This window comes from Erpetoichthys calabaricus, chromosome 1 (genome assembly GCF_900747795.2).
Source record: "Erpetoichthys calabaricus chromosome 1, fErpCal1.3, whole genome shotgun sequence".
Taxonomy (NCBI): Eukaryota; Metazoa; Chordata; class Cladistia; order Polypteriformes; family Polypteridae; genus Erpetoichthys; species Erpetoichthys calabaricus.
Genome location: NC_041394.2, coordinates 1,604,704 through 1,629,924, shown reverse-complemented (window position 1 = coordinate 1,629,924; position 25,221 = coordinate 1,604,704). Strand labels below are relative to the sequence as shown.

The 25,221-nt window shown below is 41.0% G+C and overlaps 1 protein-coding gene across 1 annotated transcript in view; it reads right to left on the bottom strand.

The window, feature by feature from the left end:
* paf1 (PAF1 homolog, Paf1/RNA polymerase II complex component) overlaps positions 1-25,221 on the bottom strand; it is a 48,083-nt gene that overhangs the window by 2,204 nt on the left and 20,658 nt on the right. Inside the window, exons 4-13 of the mRNA XM_028795439.2 lie at positions 23,475-23,596; positions 16,425-16,491; positions 16,077-16,178; positions 15,786-15,891; positions 12,792-12,860; positions 11,328-11,431; positions 11,076-11,192; positions 8,568-8,696; positions 1,711-1,816; positions 1,403-1,481 (exon numbers count right to left, since the gene is read on the bottom strand). Of these exons, the coding sequence (XP_028651272.1) occupies positions 1,403-1,481; positions 1,711-1,816; positions 8,568-8,696; positions 11,076-11,192; positions 11,328-11,431; positions 12,792-12,860; positions 15,786-15,891; positions 16,077-16,178; positions 16,425-16,491; positions 23,475-23,596 (1,001 nt within the window). The remainder of the gene's footprint in view (positions 1-1,402; positions 1,482-1,710; positions 1,817-8,567; positions 8,697-11,075; positions 11,193-11,327; positions 11,432-12,791; positions 12,861-15,785; positions 15,892-16,076; positions 16,179-16,424; positions 16,492-23,474; positions 23,597-25,221) is intronic.

The window sequence follows — 25,221 nt, the reverse complement described above, 5'->3', positions numbered from 1 at the left end:
AAAATGACACTAACATTGGGGGGGGGGGGGGGTCCTTTATTAATCTCAGTAGGTCTTGTTTTTGATTTTTATAATTCTTCTGAACTGTAGCTGTGATGTCTTTCACTTGGATGTTAGAGGTGGCATTGAGTAAGTAAAGCTGGGCAGAAATATCAGTGTGTGTGTTTACATTTAGGGCTGTAAAGCAAATAAAATGAGAATATTTCAAAGGGGGGTCTTTTCTATACCCACTGTAACTGTGTGCCTTTGTGCCTGTGTGCTTTCATTCATCCAAGAGAAACTAACTGCGCTGTTGAGTTTCTTTACCTGAGCACATTGTCCCCCGGTTTTGTGGACTACAACAGAATTAAACTTAATGCTCCTTCCAATTCCCCTCTCATTTATTTCTAATATTTGTTTTCTCTTTTAAACACAAACACTTCTAATGGTGCATATGCACAGGTTTAAAAGGAAGCACGTTGGCTGGAGAGATGCTGGTTTATTGGTTGTCTGCATTTTATTATTAACTAATGTCTGATTAACAAAACAGGCAACAATTAAAATTTTAAACACAGCTGCTAAAATTAAAATAGGCAATTAAGGGCTCTGAATGGTAACAGACAAGATAACTAAAATTAAGCCCAAAAAACGTATTGCTGGACTGAAATTGAGGACCTCTGATCTACAATGTGATTAAATTTGTCGTTGATGAATGAAAGTGCTAACACACCATAGAGTTAAACACCAAGTTTCACGATCAGCAAGCACTCAAGTCCAATTGGGAAACTGGCAGGAATGAAAACCTGTAGCCACTGCGGCCCTCCAGGACCGTGACCGGGGACCCCAGACTTAATGAGACCATCAGAATGTGTGTGTATTTATTAAGTCTACACCTTCATTTAGACGAAATCACGTGTGTAGTAAAAAAAAATAAATAAATAAACGGAATAGAAAAAGAAATCCTGCATGTACAAAAGTAAGTCAAGCAGAAATTGAACTGGGAATCAAATGGACCAATCACAGGAGACCCTTAAGAAATGAGCTTGGGCAGAACTCTGACAAACGGGCATAAGACCATGGAGCGGCTGGTGCTTCACCACCTGAGGCCACAGGAGAACTTTACTTAGTAGCTTGTGGTACGCAAATTACAACCAGCAGCCACAGCCCTAACTTGGGTTAAGTAAACAAGGACTGTTAACAGTTTTGTCACAGTTTGTGTCCATTATTTGGAAAGTCAATACTATGAATAGGGGGTTTAAATAAAAAAAAAAAAGATAAGTTTATACTAAATTAATGGCCTTTTCTGTGGGGTCCTCCTACATTCAAGCTGCACTGCGATGATAAATAATGAGATTTAAATGGCAAAGCTTTGTCGTTTGTGGTTTGACAGAGAGCTCTAACAGATTCACACATCGTCTTTCACCTGAATCTTGGGTGTCTTTGTCCATCTCCTCCTCTTCATCCTCAGGTTCATGGTTCTCCAGTTGTGCCTTGCGAGCTTCCTATAAGGACAAAATAAATTGGAGAGAGAATTTACAAGAGAACCCAACTTAAAAGAACCGCTGAGCCACTACTATGTTAACTTGTGGGCACAGGTGACAAACAGAACACGGAGGAAATAAATAAATCAACCAACCACTGGGCCCACAGTTAAGAGCAGTGTGAAGCTTTACAATCACTTCTACTGTAGGGGGCAGCAGTTTTCATGCACGTGGACCCCCACCCCCATACCTGTGCCTCCAGCTCCTTCTCATTCATCTCTCTGTGCTTCACGACCAGGATGGCATTGGTGGTGGACTGAGCGCCTGCCTTGGCTCTTCTCTTACTTAGACGGACTCTGAAATAATAAAAAGAGTTGCCATTTAACACCGCTAGCTCTCAGGCCATTGTGTCTCACTCTTAGCAGCAGACATACTGAACTAAAGAGGTGCAGTGTGGCCTGCTGGGAGAACGCAGGCTGCATGTTCACAAAACACAAGGGGCTCGAGGAGCGTCAGCGCACTCACCTGAGCCTGAAACGCTGGACCGGGGGGCCACTGCAAAATCTGCAATTGCCACATCAACTTGAAATTGAACGGGTGCAAAACCTCTCAGTTATAAAAACGACGAGCTGAGCAGGCACATTTCAAGTGCAGGTGGGACTTGGGGTGCACCAATTTCACAGACTTTTCAACTGAATTTCAGTTCATTTACCCTTTTTTTAACATGGCTAAAAAAATAAAGCATTATGCATTTTTGCATATGTTTCCATTTTCTGTGAAAGTTTCAACTTGCATACAAAATCAGATTCTAAGCATCAGTGTTACATATTAAACTTTTTACTTGTTTAGTTAGGTGTCAGGGCAGAATGGTGGCGCAGTGGGTAGAGTTGCTGCCTCGCAGTTAGGAGACCTGAGGTTCGCTTCCCAGGTCCACCCTGCGTGGAGTTTGCATGTTCTCCCCGTGTCTGCATAGGTTTCCTCCCACAGTCCAAATTACAAATTGTCCCTGGTGTGTGTTTGCTTGGTGTGTGTGCCCTGCGGTGGGCTGGCACCCTGCCTGGGGTTTGTTTCCTGCCTTGCACCCTGTGTTGGCTGGGATTGGCTCCAGCAGACCCCCATGACCCTGTAGTTAGGATATAGCGGGTTGGATGATGGATAGATGGGTAGTTATGTGTCATATTTTTAGGTACATTTTATGTTTACACCAGAAAAACAAGCCAAAAACGTAATTTGTTTCAAGAAATTGGGTAACTACGTGTAACAGAAACATGCAAATACCAAAAACATCAATCTGGATAGAGAAGGAAAGATCTGTGTAGTGTCCACAGCTGTGCTGAGACGATCACCAAGGCACAGTCTGACGACACAATTGGAACAGTAGACGCACTTCACTTTTATTTGTTACTTGTGCATTACAGGGTAGAACGTAACTGCTGGAACTCCACAACTGATGTGGCCCTTATGTTACTGTAGTCTATGACAGCACATGACTTGGTGACTTCCACATTTGTTGCTGGCACAAACACCAACAGTTGCTGCACTCTGAACAGGGCCTAGCAGGCCAATGTCCATCTTTGTCCTTACACTCGAGCACAATGATTTTGCCTGCTGTATTTTGCATCAGTTTCACTTGTCAACATCTGTTGGCCATTCACATCCTCATCACTAAATCACTCGATTCAAGTAATGGTTCAGTTCCCTGCCTTTGCAGTTTGTTTCCAATTGTGTTTTTAGTTGGAGGCTCCACCCCTTTCATGAATGTTGATGAGTTGTCTTGGAGTGGCAAAATGCATTTTTTTTTTTGTAGCATGATGTCATTTCAGCCACTAGGTGGCAGCAGACCACTGTCATGAGTCATTAGACGTCACTCTAAATCAGACTAACAGTTAACAATAATTGAGTACAATTTCATGTCCTTGGGGTTAATGCCAAGGAGGCCAAAGTACCTCTGCTCCTTGATCTTTATAGGTGGAGCCCCAGAAGGCAGGGCCACCCATTCATCACCAATCCCAAGTCCTCCCTCTGGCTATTTAAGTCAGCGGAGAAAGTTCTGGAGTAGGAGACCATTACGTTTATTGTGGAGATTATTGGATTTACTCGTTTTTGTGACCTGGCTTAGGATTCTGATTGCCAGGTGCAACACCATGCAGCAAGCCTCCGTAGAAGCCCCCTCAGGAGAGGGACTGGAAATTTATATGACTAAACAATGGTAAAGAAGCTAGCATTTTATAACTAAAACTAAAATGTGCAATAAAGACATTGAAATATTGACTGAATAAGCCTACATGACTGCCCGGGGAGATAATAAACAAGTGTGATGCAACTTAACTAGGCGACAGAAACGATTCAATCTGTTACCAGAACTCTACTGATGAATCATTTGACCCTAGAATGCTGGTGACTTCAACCAGGGGAGCATCAGAAGGAACAAACTTCTACCAAGCATGTTTGATATGTGAACACAACACGCTCTATTCAGATGTGAATGTCTTTACATGTAAACCTGTGGGGCAGTTAAGCAGCTCTGACCTCATCTCCCTGCCACCCCCCAGCCTGTTACCAGATGGCAGCAGCTTGTTAAGCCACAGGATCTGCTGTGTTTGGGGGGCTGTGGTTTATTACAATATTTATATTGTTAATGGGCTTTTGTAACGAACAATTTGCAACATGTGTATAATTCAATGTGACAAGTGACGTTCGGTTTATTTGATTTGGAGTTTTTGGACTTGTCCGTTGAAGGGTTGTGCTTTGGCGACACCTTTTGTTTCTTTTTACCGAGCATTTCTTTGTGCTCTTCTATTTTTGATAAATACATTTTCAGTTTATAAAGATTCCTTGTTGGACTTTTTTGTTCAACTTTTTTGTTGGGCTTTTTGATATATTTGTGGATATTTGTTTTCCTATGGCAGCTCCCAATTTTTAGGCCCTGCTCTAACTGAAGCCAGCAAGTAACATTAAGAACCCGGCCATGTTTAGGTGGGCCTCAGCTGAGCAAATTAGTCAGGAGGTCCTGGCCTTCGCTTATGTTTGGAGGCCTCACACCCATTTTGACTTTGTAAACACTCGATTTCATGGCAGTTAGCAGGAATGGAACTCATTCCCAACGTGAGGACTGTCTGTACTGAACACATTTCAAACAACACATCCAATGAAAGCCTCTCAATGAGCTTCCTTCCCAATGAGAAATTCATTTAAGTGTCGACATGAAAAAAGAAAAATCGCATCATTTTTACCAGGAAGAACATTAGAACACTTTTCACCAGAATAGGCCAGCTCAGCCAGCTGAGGCCAATGGTGAACAGCAGCAAATATTAAAATGTCCATGAAAAACATCTGAAGTTCGATTCAAAGGTCCGATGCCATTTGAATGTGCTTCAACTTTTGTGCACTACTCTGATTTTTCTCCAATTTTTTGTAATTATCTAATTTATAAAGCTGAATGTGTGTCTGGTATGCAGATTCAAACTGTTGAGCCTCTCTGTGCCAAACGTTACTCAGATTTCCCATTTGTAGAGGGGTAGGCCACAGGCTTGGTTTCATTCTAAACTTCAGTCAGTGGCCTCACCCCAGGCAGTGCTGGGTACCTCTGCATGTTTAACAATTATTTTAGCAGAAAAACGCTTGCATTTTGGAGATTGTGAGAATAGACCAGTAACACGTGGATTATGTGACAAGAGTAACCTGAGATTTGTTCCTGGCTGTTATAATATTTTTGCTGTTCTTCAGAGCTGACTCCCAGTGAAGCCTACAGTACAAAAAACATTATCACTAGTGTATGTGCTGCTATAGCCTCACTGTGATGCGGATATATTTATAGCACGGATATATACGGGTCAAGACTTTCATTAAGTTTTACGTATTAACTACAATGAGCAATGTACTAGCGGGTTTGCAATGAGGAAAAAAGAGGAACTTTTTTTTTTTTTTTTTAAACTTTTAGAAGATATTTGGTCTTACCATCAGGTTGTTTAAGGTTTTTTTTTTTCAGATGTTTTGCTGTATGTTTTGGGTGCAAGACTCGCGCATAACATATCATTTTTACCGACTGGTGTTTTAAAGGTGGCACAGATGCTAAACGCAGTCACGGATGCCTGGGAAGGTCAAACGATAGCTATAGGAGAAGTCCAAATTGTATTAGTAGTGTACGTGAACCATAATGTTTAAGTTTGTATAGATATAAATGTTTTTGTTGTTTTGTTGTTTATTGTTTTATTAGGTATATGTTGTTGTCGGATATTTTGATTTGTACTTGGGTACGATTTCCCCGGCAGGTCTTAAATGGTATCTCCCTATGATCAGGTAAGCCAATCCTGGTAATGGAAAAGGCTTTATAAGCACAGTTGTGGCCGCAAGAGGGGAACGATCGTTTGGAGAGAATTAATAGGAGTTAGGTAGTGCGAGGAACACCAGACTAAGAGGTGCCTGGTGGCTGAGCTGTTGGTTGCTGTAAAGGAGTGTGTTAGGCTCCTGAGGACCAAAAACAACTCGTGAGATTTTTTTTTTTTGAGGAGTTGTACCTGTGACCTGGACTGAAACAGAGTCCAGTTTTGTATTATTTTAAGGCTGCTGATGCCCTTGCATGGACTGGAATTGATTATATACATATATTTTAAGGTAAGAGCCTCTGTGTTTTCCAATTTCTATTTTTTTGTCCTATTTTTTTTTTTTCTTCTTCATAATTTGATTTTGCCTTGTCACTGGATTATTTATACATTTTTGTGCATCCTTTTTAAATCAAAATTAAAATTACCTTTGGTTTTGAACATCTGCCTCTCTCGTGCCTCTCTTATTACCCCCTCAGTCCTGGTCGGTCCCAAACTACTAGCAGGCCATCTGTTTTAGTAGACGGCTTGTGACAGTGTATTCCATGAAGACATTAAACTAATATTTTTTCCCTTGACCTTCACTATAAACACAACAGGGTAAGTACATTAAAAAATATTTTAGAGTGGAGAACTCAAAACGTTACAGGAGTCCAGTTGAGAAAAAAAAAAATGACAAATTGGATTGGGATGAAAACCTGCAGCCACAAGGGGGTCCCCAGGACTGAACTTGAAGCCCCCTGGCTTACTGCACCAAACTGTGTTACACTTCACAGGCATTCTGTAGTAACAATTCCAGCTACATGTGTTTGGAAGGCAGCAGAGTTAGTCTGGCTGTTCATAACCCCACCTCACACTGTTTGACTGGTCTTTCCTGCCTTCTTTATTGTTTTGCACATATCTTAGTTGAACGCTGTGTGTGTTTTTTTTCCCTAGTACAGTCGACCCTCGATATACGACCGGCCTGACATGCGAACAACTTGCTTTACAACCAAAATTTTTGTTTTGAATTATGACCAACATCTTGCGTTACGACCCGAATGCGGTCACGTGTATCTGCTTGTGCGATTGTAAACAAACAGCCGAGAGCGTTCGTAAGCGTCAGTCGGAGCCCAGATACATGTGTTTGTGGATGTAATTTCGGTCAGTGCAGTGCTTTATATAATTTATTTTGATAATTGCTATCAAAATAGCCCCAAAAAGCTAGAAAAGAAGGTAACGAAGTGTTGTACATGGCTGGGGGTTAGACCAGGCCGGGATGCCTGGAAGGATGGAGTTGTGGCATATTTGTCCTCCGGGCCATGAGGGGGCAACCACCCTGGAGTAGAAGAGGCCCATGGAAGGAGAACAGGGAGGCTCAAGACCGTTGGGGCCTCTGGTCACCGCCAGGGGGCGCCCCAAGCCTCATGGAGCCCGGGACTTATTTACTTCCGCCACACATATGGAGGACGATCCTTCCAGGGTTACCCGGAGTGCTTCCGGGTGCTCTCCTGATGCTTCCGCTACACCAGGACGTGACATCAGGTAGAGCAGCTGGAGCTCATCCGGGTGAGGATAAGAGGGGCCGCCTCCCTCCAATCAACGAGCTGGAGTCGGGAGCAGGAGCAGGACGAAGCTCCTGGAGAGAGAGGACAGGTGGCCCAGGGACAAGGAGAGAGAAGGCCCAGGAGAAGGGAGACTGGGGCTAGAAGCACGTTGTGAGTTGTGCGGGACTGAGTAGTGTTGTTGTGAGGAGAAGAAAATAAAAGTATTTTGGATAAAGATGTGGTCTCCGACTGGTGGTGTCCGGGCAATTATCACAGAAGGTAAAAAAAAACGATCACAATCGAAACGAAGAAGGAAATTGTGCGGAAATATGAGAGTGGCGTTCGTGTGACCGATCTCACTAATATGTACAGCATGTCAAAATCCACCATCTCGACAATTTTATAAAGAAAAGATTTAACCACCTTCCATTTCATTCTCCTCCTCGTCACTTCCTGCAAGCCAAAGATGTTAAGGTTAAGTAATTGTTGCTGTGGGAGGTTCGGAACGCATTATGGGTCAACTAATCAACTAATATGCAAGGTATTTACAGTATAAAAACTAGACATCTTATTTATCAAATAATGTTTATGTTTTTACCCACATCAAAGGTTTTGGTTCCCTGCTACTTCTGTTAATTTTGCTGGACCTCTCAGTCCTAAACATTTTAACACTTATTTCCAAATGTCAGGGTTTCTTAAACGTTGTTTCTGTCGCGACTCAATCTTGCCCTATTCAGTGTCTTCAAGACTCATTCCTTGTTGAATGCCCAGATGACTGTCAGTGTGGAGATAGGGACAAGGGGTGGGGGGGGGGGGTACCCCCACCCCCCATGGAGATGGTCAGAGAGTTCACCTTGGAGAATCATAGAAAACAGTCAACCCACCGTGACCCAATTTGCTAACTGTCCATTACCCATTGACATTAAATGCAACAGTAACTCGTAACACAATGGTGGCAACCCGTGACTCGTGAGTTCCCCCACGTGCCTTTCTGCCTACACTTGTATGTATGCTATTCAGCAGCGATTCTGTGCTCTCGTTTTTAGGTACTCAATATTATGCTATATTATCCAGTCCAGAATCTCACTATTTATATAAAAAAAAAAAAAAAACTCAGAAGAGAAATTAGTTCTGCAAAATGGAAAAAAAACTTGTAATTCTCTCAGTAATTGTAAATACGGATCAGAGAAAGAAGAAAATGCCCCTCTTTTACCGAAGGGGTTGCTGTGTGGCACAAATGCTCCTGTACTCAAGCTTACCTCGTTTCCAGCTCATTGTAGTAGACACCGTCGCCATCTCTGAAGATGAAGAAGTAATTCTCTTCATAACCCTTGCTGGCTTTGTTCTTCACATTCCAGTTATATTCCCTGGCAATCTTGTAATCATAGCTGTGTTTCAACAGAAAGAAAGATTAGCATTGGGGAAACAATTTGTTGATGTGACCTTGATGGCTTGGTTTTTTCTGAGAGTTAACTGGAAATAGACAAGAAAATACACAACTAATAATTACAGCACAAGTAGAATGTACGTGTGGAGGAGGCTCCGTTTATTTCCCAGAAACAAGTAAAATCTCAATGAGGGGGTAAAGGCCCCAAGTCCTACTTCAAGAATTTGGGTATTTTTTGTAAATCTGAGCGTTCAAATAACATTACTATTTGCATAATACCTTGTGACCTTTCTTAAAAACACCTCAACTTTGCAATTGCTGTCGACATTATTAAAAGCGGTAGTGGGCCAGAGCATGCTGAAACAATACTTCACAAATCAATTGAGGGTAAATGGTCTAATATTCCCAAATGCCTAATTGAAATGGCCACACATGACATCAGTAGGCAATCACTTCATGAATTGCTTTGTAGTTTTCTCCCCCCCCCCCCCCCACCCTTAAAATAAATGGGAGAAACGGGCACAGACTGTTGCGTTGGTTGTGTTTAACTTCAGTACCAGCAGCCTCAGACGGCCCAGCTCAGGGCTGAATATCCAATGCTTCACAGCCAAAGCTGAAGCACTCTAAAGGATTCCCGATTTCTTCTGGCTGCACACGTTCAAGTGTCACAGCACAGAGTCTGAATACTTGTTTTAATGGGATATTTCAGGAGGAAGCTAAAATGAATTGAAATGATTTTAGCACATGTAAAAAAAAAAAAAAAAAAACAAATTGTAAGGATCGGAATGCTTTCTGAAGGCGCCGTATATCTCATTCAATGAATGACGATGTCAATTTTTCTTATCAGTTCTTGGTATTGTATTGCTAGTCTGAAGGAGACATGAAAGTAGGAATTTCAATCTATGACATACAAATAAACTTGTACTTGACACATATTCTTGCTATAGTTAAAAGCCTCCACATATGCTAACTTGTAAATGTCTTGATCTACACGTACAAGTCAGTATACAGCAGGCTCAGGAAAACCGCCACCCTTGATAAAGGGGAACAAAAGAAAATCTGTACAAAATAACCAATCACACTCAGCATTGATTTAATCCCTTGAACCCTAACATCCCCAGCACTTCAGCACTATAACCAAAATATGTGACGCAGGCGCCGCCGCGAGTGGTAGCCTTTCCAGCAGCTCCGTGGTTTCTACCTTTTTTTTCTTCTACCTTTTTCTCTATTTCATTGATTACTCCTACCACTTTCTTTTATGTGGACTCATTCCCTGGACACTTTTTCCTACTTGTGAATTTCCCCTTGGGATTAATAAGGTATCTATCTATCTATCTATCTATCTATCTATCTATCTATCTATCTATCTATCTATCTATCTATCTATCTATCTATCTATCTATCACCCTAGACTCACCAGCAAAGTTTAACAATTCTGAAAACCAAATAACTTCATTTATAAAAGTAAAATTTAAATTTATGATATGATAACCCACAATATTGTAACAACAGAACAAACTGCATCATTTAAAGTCGTGCCATCTACCATCTATTGTACGAACCGAACGCCCAAACCGCACCTTTGAGTGACGTGCTTCGGGAAGCAACGCACAGGAGCACTTCACATGATTCTCACTGTCTTCTGATCAATCGCCATGTGTCTCCCATTCCCTCCGGGGCTCTCACTACTGGCATCAAGCACCCAAACTCCTTTGGGGTGGCGCAACCCACTCTGGGGACAGTGGCAGGTGTGGAGTTTGACTGGGATGGTACACCCATCATATCATAGCACAGATATCCTAAAGTGTGAAGCAGAAGGGCACAAGCTCTCTTTGCCTGCTTGCATTTCTCAGTGCACACTACGCATTTGTTGTTTTGAGTTGATCCCATGCTAAGCTACAACTAAAATCCATTCCATTTTCTTCTTGAAACCTACAAGCAAGAACAAAACTGACTCGAAGCTAAAATAAAAAAAAACAAAACAGCAGCGTAAGTTGTGTAACTCGACAGCGGTGAGTGGTGTATTATGTGCGTAATCTAATATAGTGAAGGCCGGTATGCTAGCTAGTCAGGTGATGACAGCAGAGAGGAGTAAATGCCTTTCAAGAATATGTCTTTACGGCCACAGAACGCAAGATTTAGAGAGCACAGTAGTGTTGACTGTAGCGTAGGCCATTATTCAGGCAGTGGTGTTATGACAATAGAAAGGCGGTCCATTACACCGACCTTTTGGGTATGTACTGGTCTGCTGGGTAGAAAAGAGTTAACCTCACAGACTGTCACAAAACAGTAGCTAGCAGGATCACAATACAGTGCCAAGCACAAAAACTGAATTTAACAAAAGTATTTTTCTCGTCCCATTTTTAACAAGACAACTTACACTTCATCAGGCATGTAGTCAATCTCTTCTTCAAAATCTCTCTTTCGCTTTCTCATGGTTTCTTCATTTGGCAGGAAGTAGGCAACAAACTGGTTACCTTCTTCGTCCATCATTCCCCTGGAGAGGATAAGTACACAAAGAAAAGTGGGCTTACATTTCAGAGCTGGAGAGAAATGGTGCTGAAGAAGCTAAAGGACACAGGCCCACACAATGGCTAAATACAGCTCTGCCCTAACGCTAAAAGAATTCTACCTGATCATGGCCTGAGACATCATTTCAACAGCAGCAGATCCAGCAATGTCTTTAGGAGCGGGGTCCGAGTCAAAGATGACCTGGGCACAAGGGTTAATCCACATCTGGAAAAAAAAAAAAAAGCACAAAGACCTCATTAAACAAACCCCTTAATAACACGACACCACAACAAACTCAAATGGGCTGGAGGGGAAGAAATGACCAAGTAACAGTGGGATTACTGAATTACACACCAACCGACCACCGACTGACCAAAAGGTTCAGCCATTCTGGTGCTTTTAAAACAACCGAACATCTGCAGTGCTCTGGAGTCTAGCCTGGCGTCAACCCTCATTGCAGATCTCACTCCAGTCAAACAAAAAGGAAGACCACATATCATCTCTGTGAGAAGTACTTGGAGACCCCAGAGGAAACCCTACTGATACGAATAGAACAAGTGAATGTCTGCCTCCACAAAGACCCAACTTTTAAGGACATCACACAAAACCAAAGATGATCTGCTTCAGTTTTTTTTTTTTTTTTTTTTAAATATATCTAACACAGACGCAGTCAAAAATATAAAACACACGATTTCTCTGAATGTGCAAAGCCAAAGAGGACAAAAGTATTTGGTGTCTTTGTTTCTAAACAGAGAAAGAAGTGAGGAAATATAAAGAATCTGTCCGGTCATGTTGACAAAGATGAGACCCTGAATGTAATCATTTATGAAGTAACAAGACAAAATACGCAAGAGATTAGCTCAGGCTCTAATTGGTCTGGTTGGTCTCTACAGAGTAGTCTTTCTTCAAAACACTGCACAGTTTATTAAATGTCAACACTCCTCTGGTCACTGAGGACCCACACGGAAAGCCGCATAGCTAGCGACTCCAGTACCAACATACAGTCGTGGCCAAAATTTTTGAGAATGGCACAAGTTTGGTTTTCACAAAGTTTGCTGCTTCAGTGTTTTTACATCTGGGCAAAATCCTGACTGATGGCAGCAGCCCATTCTTGCATAATCAATGCTTGGAGTTTGTCAGAATTGGTGGGTTTTTGTTTGTCCACCCACCTCTTGAGGATTGACCACAACTTCTCAATGGGATTAAAGGCCTGGGAAGTTTCCTGGCCATGGACCAAATTTTTATGTTTTGTTCCCCGAGCCATTTAGTTCTCACTTTTGCCTTAAGGCCCAGTGCTCTATGTTGGTCACCAAACTGCTCTCGGAGGATGTTTTGGCACCATTCCTGGACGATACATGCATAAACTTAATGTAATTCTTAATAAAATCCTTTGAAAATTACAAAATGCTTGAAATTATACTTCAGTATATCATAGAAACGTCTGACAGAAACTAAAAACACAGAAGGAGTAAACTTTGTGAAAACCAATACTTGTGTCATTCTCAGAACTTTTGATCACGAGTCTGTAATTGGGGCAAATACTTCTGTGTGTGTGTGTATGTGTGTGCCCCCCTCATGCACTTACCTTAAAATCAGGAAAGACTGGCATGACCTCCACAGGGGTGACCCGAGGCTTGCTGTAATGTTGAGTGATCTGTCAAGACAAATGGGCATCAGAGGAGTTAAAAACCCAAAGGGAACCATCTGAACAAACACCTGCAATGATTCACATTGTGGCCAGCCATTATGATTTGGTCGCCGTTATCTTAAACATTAACAAAAGCAAGTTGAAGCGATAAAAGGAAACTAATCAAGTTTGAACGTATCATTTGGATAATGCTTTCTGATGTGATTTACGATAATGTGCATGAATGCAAGGATATCCTTAATTTTTGCATTATATGTAAAAAGATAGCTTAACATTCTAAACTATCGTATTCTGTGCAAGTACCAGACAGAATGGTCTGGCATCCTGACAGGGGTCGAAAAAGTCTCCTAACCAGAGCAGGACGATGTAATGGAAGGACCACTCGAGTGGAGACACAGCACAGCCGAGTGGAGCCCTGATTAGAATCCGGGATGAGTAGAGGAAGGACTGGGGGAAAATTGCTTTTAATGGACAATTCATCCCCTGGCACAAGCGGTGACAGTGATCCTCCAACTGGCTCCTAAGTCAACCATCTGCAGAGTTGCCTGGGAGTTGAAGTTCAGAGGGATGACCCTGTAACAGGGTCCTTGGGTGCTGCCAGAAGGTGCAATAGAAAAGGGGCTTGCAACTTCCACATGACCCAAAAGTGCTTTGGCAGGTTAATGTCTCAACCCTGGGCACACTTCGGGGGCCAATATAAAAAGGAGCTGTGACAGTGAAACGGAGAGCCAGAGTTGGGAGGGAGCGAGACAACGCTCAAGGAGGAGGATGAGGATGGGAAGGAGACTGCAGCTGTTGGTGTGACATTTGATTATTGTCATTGGATTAAAGCTTGTGAAGGTACTGCTGTTAATACATTAATGTTTAATTGAACTTGAGTTACGTCTAATGTTAGGGCACATAGGTGCCCTCTGGTAGTCACATCTGATATTATCATTGTCTGTTATAATTGGGTTCCTTTGTTAGAAACTACACAAGTCCAAACTTGCCACGGAGAGTATTAGATTAATCTTCAAGTTTTGGGTTTTCAAAAAGATGACAATTAGCGACTTATTATAAAACAAACTCTGCAAGCCTGTATTTGTACTTATCGTGTATAGTAAAAGTACTCGGACCCTTGAGCGATTCGGTCATTTTACTCAACAAGAATTTTTTTTGTGTGTGTGATTTTTTCAAAGCCCTTAGACTCGAAATACTGTTTTATATTTGAAGAAATCCTAAGATGAAACCAAGGCAGTAAGCTGTAGGCATAAACACTCCATTTCCCCAACTTTTTACAATTCTGCAGAGCCAACTTTAGCAGTTTGAGTTCTCTTGGGGGTACGTAAACCCCAGGCCCACTGTTCAGAGAGATTTGAGCTGTGGAAAGGTGCTATACAAATGAAGTGTATTATTACTACCAGAATTCCAGGCATATATGCTCAAGTTAATGGGATGACCCTCATACACCACAATTTTCAAATATCCCCCCCCAGAATTTTAATCATACTGAGATCAGGGCTCTTGACTGGGTCACTCCAAGGTTCCTATGACTTTATGTTTAGAACCACAGTCCATATAAAACATGAACTGACACTCAAGCTTCAGCCTCCTTAGCAGACTCAAACAGGTTCTCTGGCTTTATTTGTGCCCACTGATGAAAAGAAGCCCCACAGCATAAAGTAATAATGAAAGGATGTGTTACATTGAGGTTTTGGAGCGCCTAATCCATACACAGCACACGCAAACACCTCAACGAATGTGCTAAGTTGGTGGCAATCCATACACACCATCGGTATGTGGAAAGTGAGCATATACAAGGCCTCTCAAGATGCCTCAAAGCCAGAAGCCCCATTAACTCTGCACCGAAAATCAGGTCTCTGCTCCACCAAAACATTAAACTGCAGATGTCAAAGACGCCACTGAAGAAAGGAAAGACCACTGCACTGTTCCAATGGCTGATCTTCAGGCTATATTTCTAAGCGTTAAAAACAATCACACTGCAATGTGTCTTAGGAGTGAAAGCTGCATTTTAAAGCAAGTTAGATCTACCCGCTCTTTTGTACCAGATTTCTCTCCTCTTAATATTTCTGCCTTGATTACTGTAGGGACATACACAAAGGTTCAAAGTATGAGCTGCATTTCTAAAACAACATAATCCTAGAGAGCAGGCACCACATGTTGGAAACAGTGCCTAATTTTATGATGGACAGAACCTCCACTATTGAAGGATGAGATTGGAATAGATATTAAAGGCACTATATAACAGACAGACAGAGTGAAAGGCACTATATAACAGAGACAGAGAGTGAAAGGCACTATATAACATAGACAGAGAGTGAAAGGCACTATATAACATAGACAGAGAGTGAAAGGCACTATATAACAGATAGACAGATATTAACGGCACTATATAACTGATAGATGGATGTATGGCTGTATACTTAGTGGTTCAATAGTGACTGATAATGGACTGGTCTGCAATAATTGGTGGTCAAGTCTTATTATTATTGACTACATAAACTGATTTAACCCGTGAAGTTCTAGTTTGTATTTTGGTATTTGGTACACTGTATTAATCACCAAGAAGAAATTGTCTTTTTGGATGACCTTTGGGGGGTCAGAGTGCAGTGTCAGCCATTGTATAGTGCCTTTGGAGCAATTTTAAGGTTAAGGGCCATGCTCAAGGATCCAGCGGAGTAGGATCCCTTCTGGCAGTAACATGAGTTGAACTGGCAACCTTCCAGATGCCAGCCTTCTCTTCTAGCCAACCCCAAATGTGTGCATTATAGGAAACTGATATCCCCATTAAACCATTTCAAAGGCCTTTTCTAGACCCACAGATAGCAAGACCTCTGGAGATTCAGATTCTGAATGAAAAGTTAGGTGTGGCTTTAACATACTAAGTGGTGCACTTCCATTATGTGTTCAGACTAAATCACATCAACTTACAGATTTCTGGGCATCTTCAAAGGTCTTTTCAATGGCTGAAATCTGGCTGTCTCTGTCCTTGTAGATCTCCTCTTCTGTGAACTGCTGTTTAACAGACACACCAATCCTAGAATCAAAAATGGAACAATCTGAAGTACTTTGTCACAAGAGGTGTTGCTTGAGCAAAGTCATTGGGAAAGAACACAATTCAGATGGTACAGCATTGAAAACCATAGCTAAAATGTGCCTTCATCACTACTATAAAGAGTGTGGAGTTATGAGCCTAAGTGATGTATTTAAGAACAGACTTACTTGACTTCAACCTTCTCATTAGAGACGCCATATCTGTTAAATTCTGTAGAAATATACTCAGTCTTCCTCATCCATGGCACAACTTTGGCATGCTGCTGTGACCTTAAAAAAAACAAAAAAACACCCATATTATATATATATATATATAAATATATATAAAACATTGCAAAACTTCTAAACTGGATGTTATTAGCATGTACAAATCAGTAAGAGATGCCAAGTTGAGAAATTCAGATTTCTGTTGTAGCAGGCAGAATACCCCCAACGCTAAGGAAGGGCTGCTGGTCTTTAGAAATAGCCATGCCACCATTAATTTGAAATATTAATCACGATAAGATCGAATTTTACCTTTTGGAACTGGTGGGTGCCTGGATTTCCTCTTCTAGCAATTTTTCATCAGCTGGGTCCAAAACAACTGAAATCGATACAGAAGTTGGACAATTATGGTACACAAAGAGAGATTATTAATAAAAGCTGCTCTCCTGAACAATGCTGCCTGCAGGAGAGCGACAGTAAAGATAAACTGTATGATTAACACTGCATTGTGATGGCATAACATCATTCACTGGGCTTGTTAAAGATGACACGCTTTCAGTAAGCTAAAAGTTTTCAAATTTAACACTCGAGTCAGGGATAACACCATCTTTTGGTGGCTGTCTGGCAAGTATACACTCCTGGTCCACAGCAACAGACACACGGTATGAAGGTGTAGGGTTAGCTGTGCCTTTTGGAAGGCCCAAAGCACCGTAAGGCATGGCAAAGGATACGGGGAAGTCCAAAGTTTTAAAAGAACTTACATTCATCAATTAACTTTCAAGGCAAAAAGAATCAACAAAATTGAGTATCTGATGGCATTGCTAATTGAAGTAGTGAGACAGGAGGATGCGCTGGACAGACAAATAGCCTTTTTTTAAAAACTGCAGACATTTTGATTAAAAACTACGGCGGACTCATTTGCTTCCTCCAGCAAGTTTGCTCAGGTGAAATTGTGAACCTTTTTCTATGAAGATAAACTTTTACTCACAGCTGCTTCATACATCAAGCAATGGCTGTGGGATTTTGGCTTTATATTTTCATTTATAGTTCTATGTATTTTGTCCAAGTGTATACGTATTTGCTCATTTTTATCACTATGTATAACTCGCTTAGTTTAAAATGATTACTTACAGTCATGAAAAAGTTTGGGAACCCCTCTCAGCCTGCATAATAATTGACTCTGCTTTCAACAAAAAAGATTAACAGTGGTATGTCTTTCATTTCTTAGGAACATCTGAGTACTGCGGTGTTTTCCGAACAAAGATTTTTTAGTGAAGCAGTATTTAGTTGTATGAAATTAAATCGAATGTGAAAAACTGGCTGTGCAAAAATGTTGGTCCCCTTGTCATTGTGCTGATTTGAATGCATATCACTGCTCAATGCTGATTACTTGCAACTAGAGGTGGGCGGTATGACCAAAATTCTATATCACGGTATTTTTCTAAATTCTGCCGGTTTCACGGTATTAGATGGTATTTTTTTCCCCATGCATGAGTGGATGTTAACCACATTTTCCACTGCAATTACTGCAGTAGACTGGCTAAGAATAACCTATTAGACTGTTATGAGAATTGTACATCGTACAAAAAGACATTTTAATGTGCACACAAGTATTAATCCAGGTTTGCATGGCCCCATAAAGTGATAGTTTTCAAGGGGGTGGCACTAAAGAGAAGGAAGCACATTGCATGACAGATGCAGTCAAAATATAGAACCTTTAATTGAACAAATTTTGCAAAAGCTTAAACTATGATTTTGACAACATATTTTCAACCATCCAAAGAGGCATTTAGACTTAGTAAAATATCCAGAGGTGTTTGTCAAAAGTTGGATTGCACTGAACACGTCTTAGAAAAGGAATAAATAGTAAATATTTTTTGTAAATCAACTACACTTTCTGTTAATGTTAACAATCTCTGTCCACTGACACGTTAAAGTGACTTTTTAAACAATTTTACCATCATTAAACTGCATAATATTTAAACTAATAAATAATAACAATAAAATACATAATAGTATTACTGATAGTTGCACCATTACTTCAAGGCTTCAAGCCCAGGTGCATTACACAGTACTCACCAAATTAAAATAAAATAAAACAAGTGCAACTTGGTGATGACATCTTACCAACTGTACCATCATTTAGGCAAACTGCATTAATATGGACCTTGCTTCAAGCTAAGCTGTATACATAAATAATAAAAACTGCAACTTGCATTTATAATGCTGTTTGTGGTACAGTCCTATGGAAGCGCACTAGGGCCACTGTGAAGAAAAAAAAATATGGACACAGAAGAAAAAAACAAACTATATGTCGAGAATAAATTCGACATGTTGACTATGTCAAGATTAAAGTCGACATTTCCACTTTACTCTCATAGTTTATTTTATAATTAAAGTAGAATGTTGTAAACTAAACTTCATCCTAAAATCAATGTTTAATTTACTAGATTTTCTCAAACCCCGTCACAAGTTAATGCAGCACATCAAATACTTTGTGTTAAGTGTTCCCCGACCCAGTCGTTAATCACTACGCTTCTTAAACTGACTTCCTCCGCACTAAGAGCAGGTCGCCTGCAGCAATCACCGCACAGAATCCATTCACTTCATGATATTCCTGCTCTCTACCAATCACCACACGATAAACGTCTTTGTGAAATTAAAACTAGTTATTAACTTAGCCGACGGAGTGTTCAGAACTTTAAAAATATCTTCGTTATACATGTTTAATTATGCCATCCATTCAGAGTTGCGCCCATCTCTGAACGAGTCGATAGCACATCGCAGGATGAATACAAGCAAAACATACACTAGCAAGTACAAAAACAAGTACAACTTGGCTTGCAGTATTATCCAGTAGTATAGAAACAGTATTTACACATCTGACCTTTTAAAACTAAAGTATCTCCAGGCGACGGACGTGACTCCTTTTTTTCGGCAAAAGTTCTTCTGTTCATCACATGTTCAACTTTACTTGTAGTTCAGTTTCGGAATGCTCTCTGTCCATTTTCACCGCGCGGCATACCTATGCTACCGCCCACTATTTGTGGTGGTGTAGCAGTGAAAAAGAGCTCTAGTGCAACAAATCTGTGTTTAGTGGTGTAGCAGTGAAAAAGGTCCCCACTTAAACAGTTTCCCGCTGCGCCATGTTCTGAACGTCATTTAGGCAATTTAAACCGGTGTTGCGCTATAAGAAAAATCCATATCATAAAAAAAATAAACGGTTTGCGGTATGAACCGGTATACCACCCAGCACTACTTCCAACACCAAATTTGGTTGGATGAGCTCGTTAAGCTTTGAACATCATAAGACAGGTGTGTCCAATCATGAGATATAAAGGTATTTAAGGTGGTCAATTGCAAGTTGTGCTTCCCTTTGACTCTCCTCTGAAGAGTAACATCATGGGATCCTCAAAGCAACTCTCCAAAGATCTGAAAACAAAGATTGTTGAGTCTCCTGGTTTAGGGGAAGGCCACAAAAAGCCATCTCAGAGATTTAAACTGTCAGTTTCAACTGTAAAGAATGGAATCAAGAAATGGAAGGCCACAGGCACAGTTGTTGTTAAACCCAGCAGGTCTGGCAGGCCAAGAAAAATACAGGAGCGGCATATGCGCAGGATTGTGAGAATGGTTACAGACAAGCCACAGATCACCTTCAAAGACCTGCAAGAACATTTTGCTGCAGATGGTGTATCTGTACATAGTTCTACAATTCAGCGCAATTTGCACAAAGAACATCTGTATGGCAGGGTGATGAGAAAAAAGCCCTCTCTGCACTCACACCACAAACAGAGTCGCTTGTTGTATGCCAATGCTCATTTAGACAAGTCAGATTCATTTCGGAACAAAGTGCTTTGGACTGATGAGACAAAAATGGATTATTTAGTGATAACAAAAAGCACTTTGCACAGCGGAAGAACAACACCTGCTACCTACTGTCAAATTTGGTGGAGGTCCCGTCATGCTGTGGGGCTGTGTGGCTAGTTCAGGGACTGGGACCCTTGTTAAAGTCGAGGGTCGGATGAATTCAACCCAATATCAACAAATTCTTCAGGATAATGTTCAACCATCAGTCACAAAGTTGAAGTTACGCAGGGGTTGGATATTCCAACAAGACAATGACCCAAAACAGTGAAATCTACAAAGGCATTCATGCAGACGGAAAAGTACAATGTTCTGCAATGGCCGTCACAATCCCCTGACTTGAATATCATCGAAAATCTACGGGATGATTTGAAGCAGGCTGTCCATCAAATTTAACTGAACTGGAGAGATTTAGTATGGAAGAATGGTCAACAATACCTCCATCAAGAATCCAGACACTCAAAGGCTATAGGAGGACAGCGTCTGGAGGCTGTTAGATTTACAAAAGGAGGCTCAACTAAGTATTGATGTCATATCTCTGTTGGGGTTCCCAAATTTATGCACCTAATTTTGTTATGAGGCATATTGCATATTTTCTGTTAATCCAATAAACTTAATGTCACTGCTGACATACTACCGTTTCCATAAGACATGTCAGGTATTAAAAGGAAGCTGCTACTTTGAAAGCTCAGCCAATGATAAACAAAAATCCAAAGAATTAAGAGGGGTTCCCAAACTTTTTCATATGACTGTACTTTGTAAATGAAAGGCCTGGTGGGATTTGTCTATTCCTCAGTATAGACAAACACTTCTGGTAAGACGAGAATGTGTTTTGCACACACAGTGCCCTCCTATAATGTTTGGGACAAAAACACAATTTTTTCCTTGATTTCGCCCACAGTTTAAAATTTCAAATCAGACAGTTCAGTCTTGTGATTAAAATGCACATTGCAGGGGATTTGCATACATTTCAGTCACACCCCATAGAAATGACAACACTTCTTCTGCATGGTCCCCCTCCATTTCTGTGTTTGGGACAATTGGCGCCACAGGGGTTTGTGATTCCTCAGGTGTGTTTCGTTGCTACATAAGATCCCCTGGATTGCTTCATCCCTTTAGAGTCTGTAGCTGCCATTGTTCAACAAGAGACAAAAGCTGTTCCAAAGAAAGTCAAAGAAGCCATTATGAGGCTGAAAAACAAGAATAAGCCATTGGGGACTTCGATAAAACCATAGGATGACACTAAATCAACTGTCTGGAATATCATAGAGAAGAAAGAACAAATTTAGGCAGAGCTGTCCATTATCAGAGTGGTGAGCCAATTATTTGTGAGTAACATCAAGAGGCCCATAACCTCATGAGGATAAAATGGCATACAGAGTAAATCACCAGAGACCAAGGCTAATTATAGAGAAGCTCATCTGTATGGACATCAACACACCATCCACATACCAGCCTGACTTTTAAATCAAGACAAGCCATCTGTAGATGCCCCCTTCCTCTCCATTGCATAGATGTCTCCTATGGTAAAGAAAATGCCCCAAATGCCTGTTAGACAGACCTGAAACAGCCTTCAGGAGGCAGATGTGGACCTGTCCGAGACAACTATCAGCAGAAGACTTCATGAACAGAAATACAGAGGACACACTGCAAGATGAACACCACTATTAGCCACAAAAAACAGGATGGCCAGATTACTTAGACTTCAAGGAGCCTCCAGAATTCTGGGTAAAGGTCTTGTGGACAGACAAGACAAAGATGAACCCCATCAGAGTGATGGCAACAGCAAAGTGTGGAGATAGAAAGGAACTGCCCAAGACCCAAGAAGACCACCTCATCTATTAAACATGGTGTTGGGGGTGTTATAGCTTGGGCATGTATGGCTGCCACAGGTCCTGGCACACTTGTCTTGACTGCTGGCGGAACTGCTCCCAGCAGTGGCACGATGAATTCTAAGGTGCAAGACAAATACCTGATCTACTCAAGTTCATTGGGTGGCGCTTCATCCTACAACATAATGACCACAAACATACTGCTGTGGCAACATAGAAGTTTTTTGAAGTATAAAATGGGAAAATTCTTGAATGACCAAGCCAGTCACCCAATTTCAATCCATCTGAGCAGGCCTTCCATATGCTGAAGTGAAAACTTAAGGGGACAAACCCCCCAAAACAAGCAGGAGCTAAATAAGGCTGCATTAGAGACTTGGCAGAGCATCACCAGAGAAGTTCCTTGGCACATGGTGATGTTTATGAATCACAGACTTCAAGCAGTCATTGCATGTAAGGGATATGCGACAAAGTCCTAAATATAACTGACTGCTTTAACAGACCTGCCATTGTTGGGTTCCAAATACTATATTGCTATGAAATGTTGGGGGAACATGTACAGAAAATGGCTTCTTCGACTTTCACTGGCACAGCTCTTGCCCTATGTTGAACAATGACAACTACAGACTCCAAAGAGTTGAACAAAGCCAAGATATCTGGTAAAGCCTTGAAACCAACCTGAGGAATCACAAACACCCGTGATGCCAATTATCTCAAACATCATGGTGCCCTGAGAGAGGTGGAGGGAACCATGTACAAAAAGTGTTGATATTCCTACATCCTGTTACCGAAATGTATGCAAATCCCCTAAAATGAAAGCTCTAATTTGATCACAAGTCTGAACTGTTTTATTTGTAATTTTAAACTGTGGAGCAGAGGGGGAAATCAAGGAAAAATGGGTCCTTGTCCCAAACATTGAGGAGGGCACTGCACATTCATGACTAAGGTAGAATTGTCCATCATCAGAGTGGTGAGCCAATTATTTGTCAGTAACATCAAGAGGCCCATAACCTCACGAGGGTAAAAATGGCACACAGAGTAGATCACCAGAGACCAAGACTAATTATAGAGAAGCTCATCTGTATGAACATCAGCACACCATCCACATACCAGCCTGACTTCTGAATTAAGACAACCCATCTGAAGATGCTCCCTTACCTCTCCACTGCACAGATGTCTCCTTTATGGGCATCACTTTTGAAAATAGTCACCAAGTGTGATCAGATTGCCATTTCTGTCCCACAGGGTAAGAAGCTAAGGAGGGGTGCTTACAGTAGCAGAAGGAGTAACACACAGTTGCTAAATGGCAAAGAGGGGCATCAGTCTGCAGTGGTCTGGTCAAGACAAAGCTAATGTGTCCTTGTTTGAGGTACTGAGAAGTGACAGGCCATGCAGGTAGAACTCATAATCCGTGTTTAATTGTGTGTGTGTGTGTGTATTATGCCTGGGGTGCACAAGAGTAGGCCAACCTGTAAGAAATATAGTGAGCCTTACCCATGCCATGCTACTACAGGAGTCACATGAACTAAAAAAGGTTTTCCCCACATAAACTTACTGAAAACTGCAAAAACATTACTTGTTAAGATCAGTTTAACATATCTCCTGCAAGTTAAAAGAAAATCCATCCAACACTTCTTGTCCTGACCTGCCTGAATGTTCAACCACTTACTGTTTGGATCTATCCGGTAAGTGTCTGGATTAATGAGGTCAATGGTCACGCTCAGGTCTGGCTCAGTGAGCAGTTCATGCTTGTGCTGTTTCTCCAAAGATGTCGCCTTATACTGCACAAACCTGGAATTGAATCAGAACACCAAGTCAGCGTAATCGTTTAACATGACTTTGGATTTACAAGATGCCATTGACAAGCTAAACATGGTCCATGAGCAAAATAATCCATAACAGGGCTTGAATTTCATGAGTAACAGAGCCCCCCTACCTCCCCCCCCCCCCCCCCCCCCCAACACTAGTGTAAAAACAAGTGTGGGGGATCTTATAAGATTAGGAAGGATGTCACTTGTGAGTTGGGGGCTTTCATTATGGGGTGTACAAGGAACAATATTTATTTTTTTATGTGCATCTACTAAATAAATTCACTGACCTGTTCTCCCTAGTAATAGAAAAATAATTAATGTTTAAAGTCAATACTAAAATGTAAATTTCAAACATTATAACACGAGGAATGTTAAAAAAAAAAAAAAAAAAAAAAAAAAAATTCCCACATTTTTATATTTTTTAGCTGAAAATGGTGAAGGTGGGATGAGTAGTAATTGGGCATTAAAAAGTTGGTACAACGCTGGGAAACTTGCATCACAAACGAAGGGGACTACGTAGAAAAGTGATGCAATTTGTTTTTGAAATTCTTAATAAATAGAGTTAAAAAAAAAAAAAAAAAGTGTGGAAACTTTTTGAACGTCTCTTGTATCATTGTCATTACTATTAAAGAATACCGGGATAATTCAGGAAGTTTTCAGAAAAATAATTTTTATACATTTGTGGCATTAACTGTCGAGATTTGATTGTTTCTGTATTTAGATGAACAGTATTATTTAATGGACAAGTTAAATTAATTCACATTTCAAAGGTCACATGACTGATGCTTTACTTGTCCAACTCTATTACTTTGACCTCAAAAAACACAACAGTAGGAATTTTGTGTTCACAGATTTGTCTTCAGGAATTAAGTCTGCCATTTCTGAAGCCCCACTAATGACCTGATGTCCTTCCATTAACACATTGCATGTCTTGTGACCGGAGAGATCTGCCTCCAAACACACACACACACACATATATATATGTCTATTATAAAAAAAAATCCTGCAGAGAAACAGTAGGGTGTTGAGAGATGATCTTCACATTAAGATCACGGAAGACACTTAAAAGACCCATGATGCTAAAGAGATTGGCCACGGAGCGTCTCGCAGGGACCTTAAACATGAGACCATGTGCCAAGAGGTTGACCCAGGACCGTCTCACGGGGATGTAGAACATGAGATTCTTGTAAGACACACCCTACTTATAACCAATTAAGAGCACAGGCAGCAACACACTCAGTCGTGTTTTGGCTTTGAGCACACACAGATGCAGGGCTCTCAGCACATATAAAGCGTATAAGGACAATACGTTATAGATGAAACAGACGACTAAGCGAAGAAGAAAGCAGCGTGGAGAAAAGAGACTCAAAAGCTTTGGAGAGACAAAAAAGAATTATCTAGGTGCAAATTCAGAAAATAAGGAAAGTAATCATCAGCCCAGAACAAGTGGAATTGGAAAAAAAAAAAAAATCATATCCAATCCAGACGTTGGCGCTATACACATGCAGAGCAGGTTACAGATTATGAAAGCAATGGAATTCGAAAGGCTCAAACAAAAAAAAAAAAAAAATGGTGCAATACACATGTGAAGAAAGTTAAAGAATA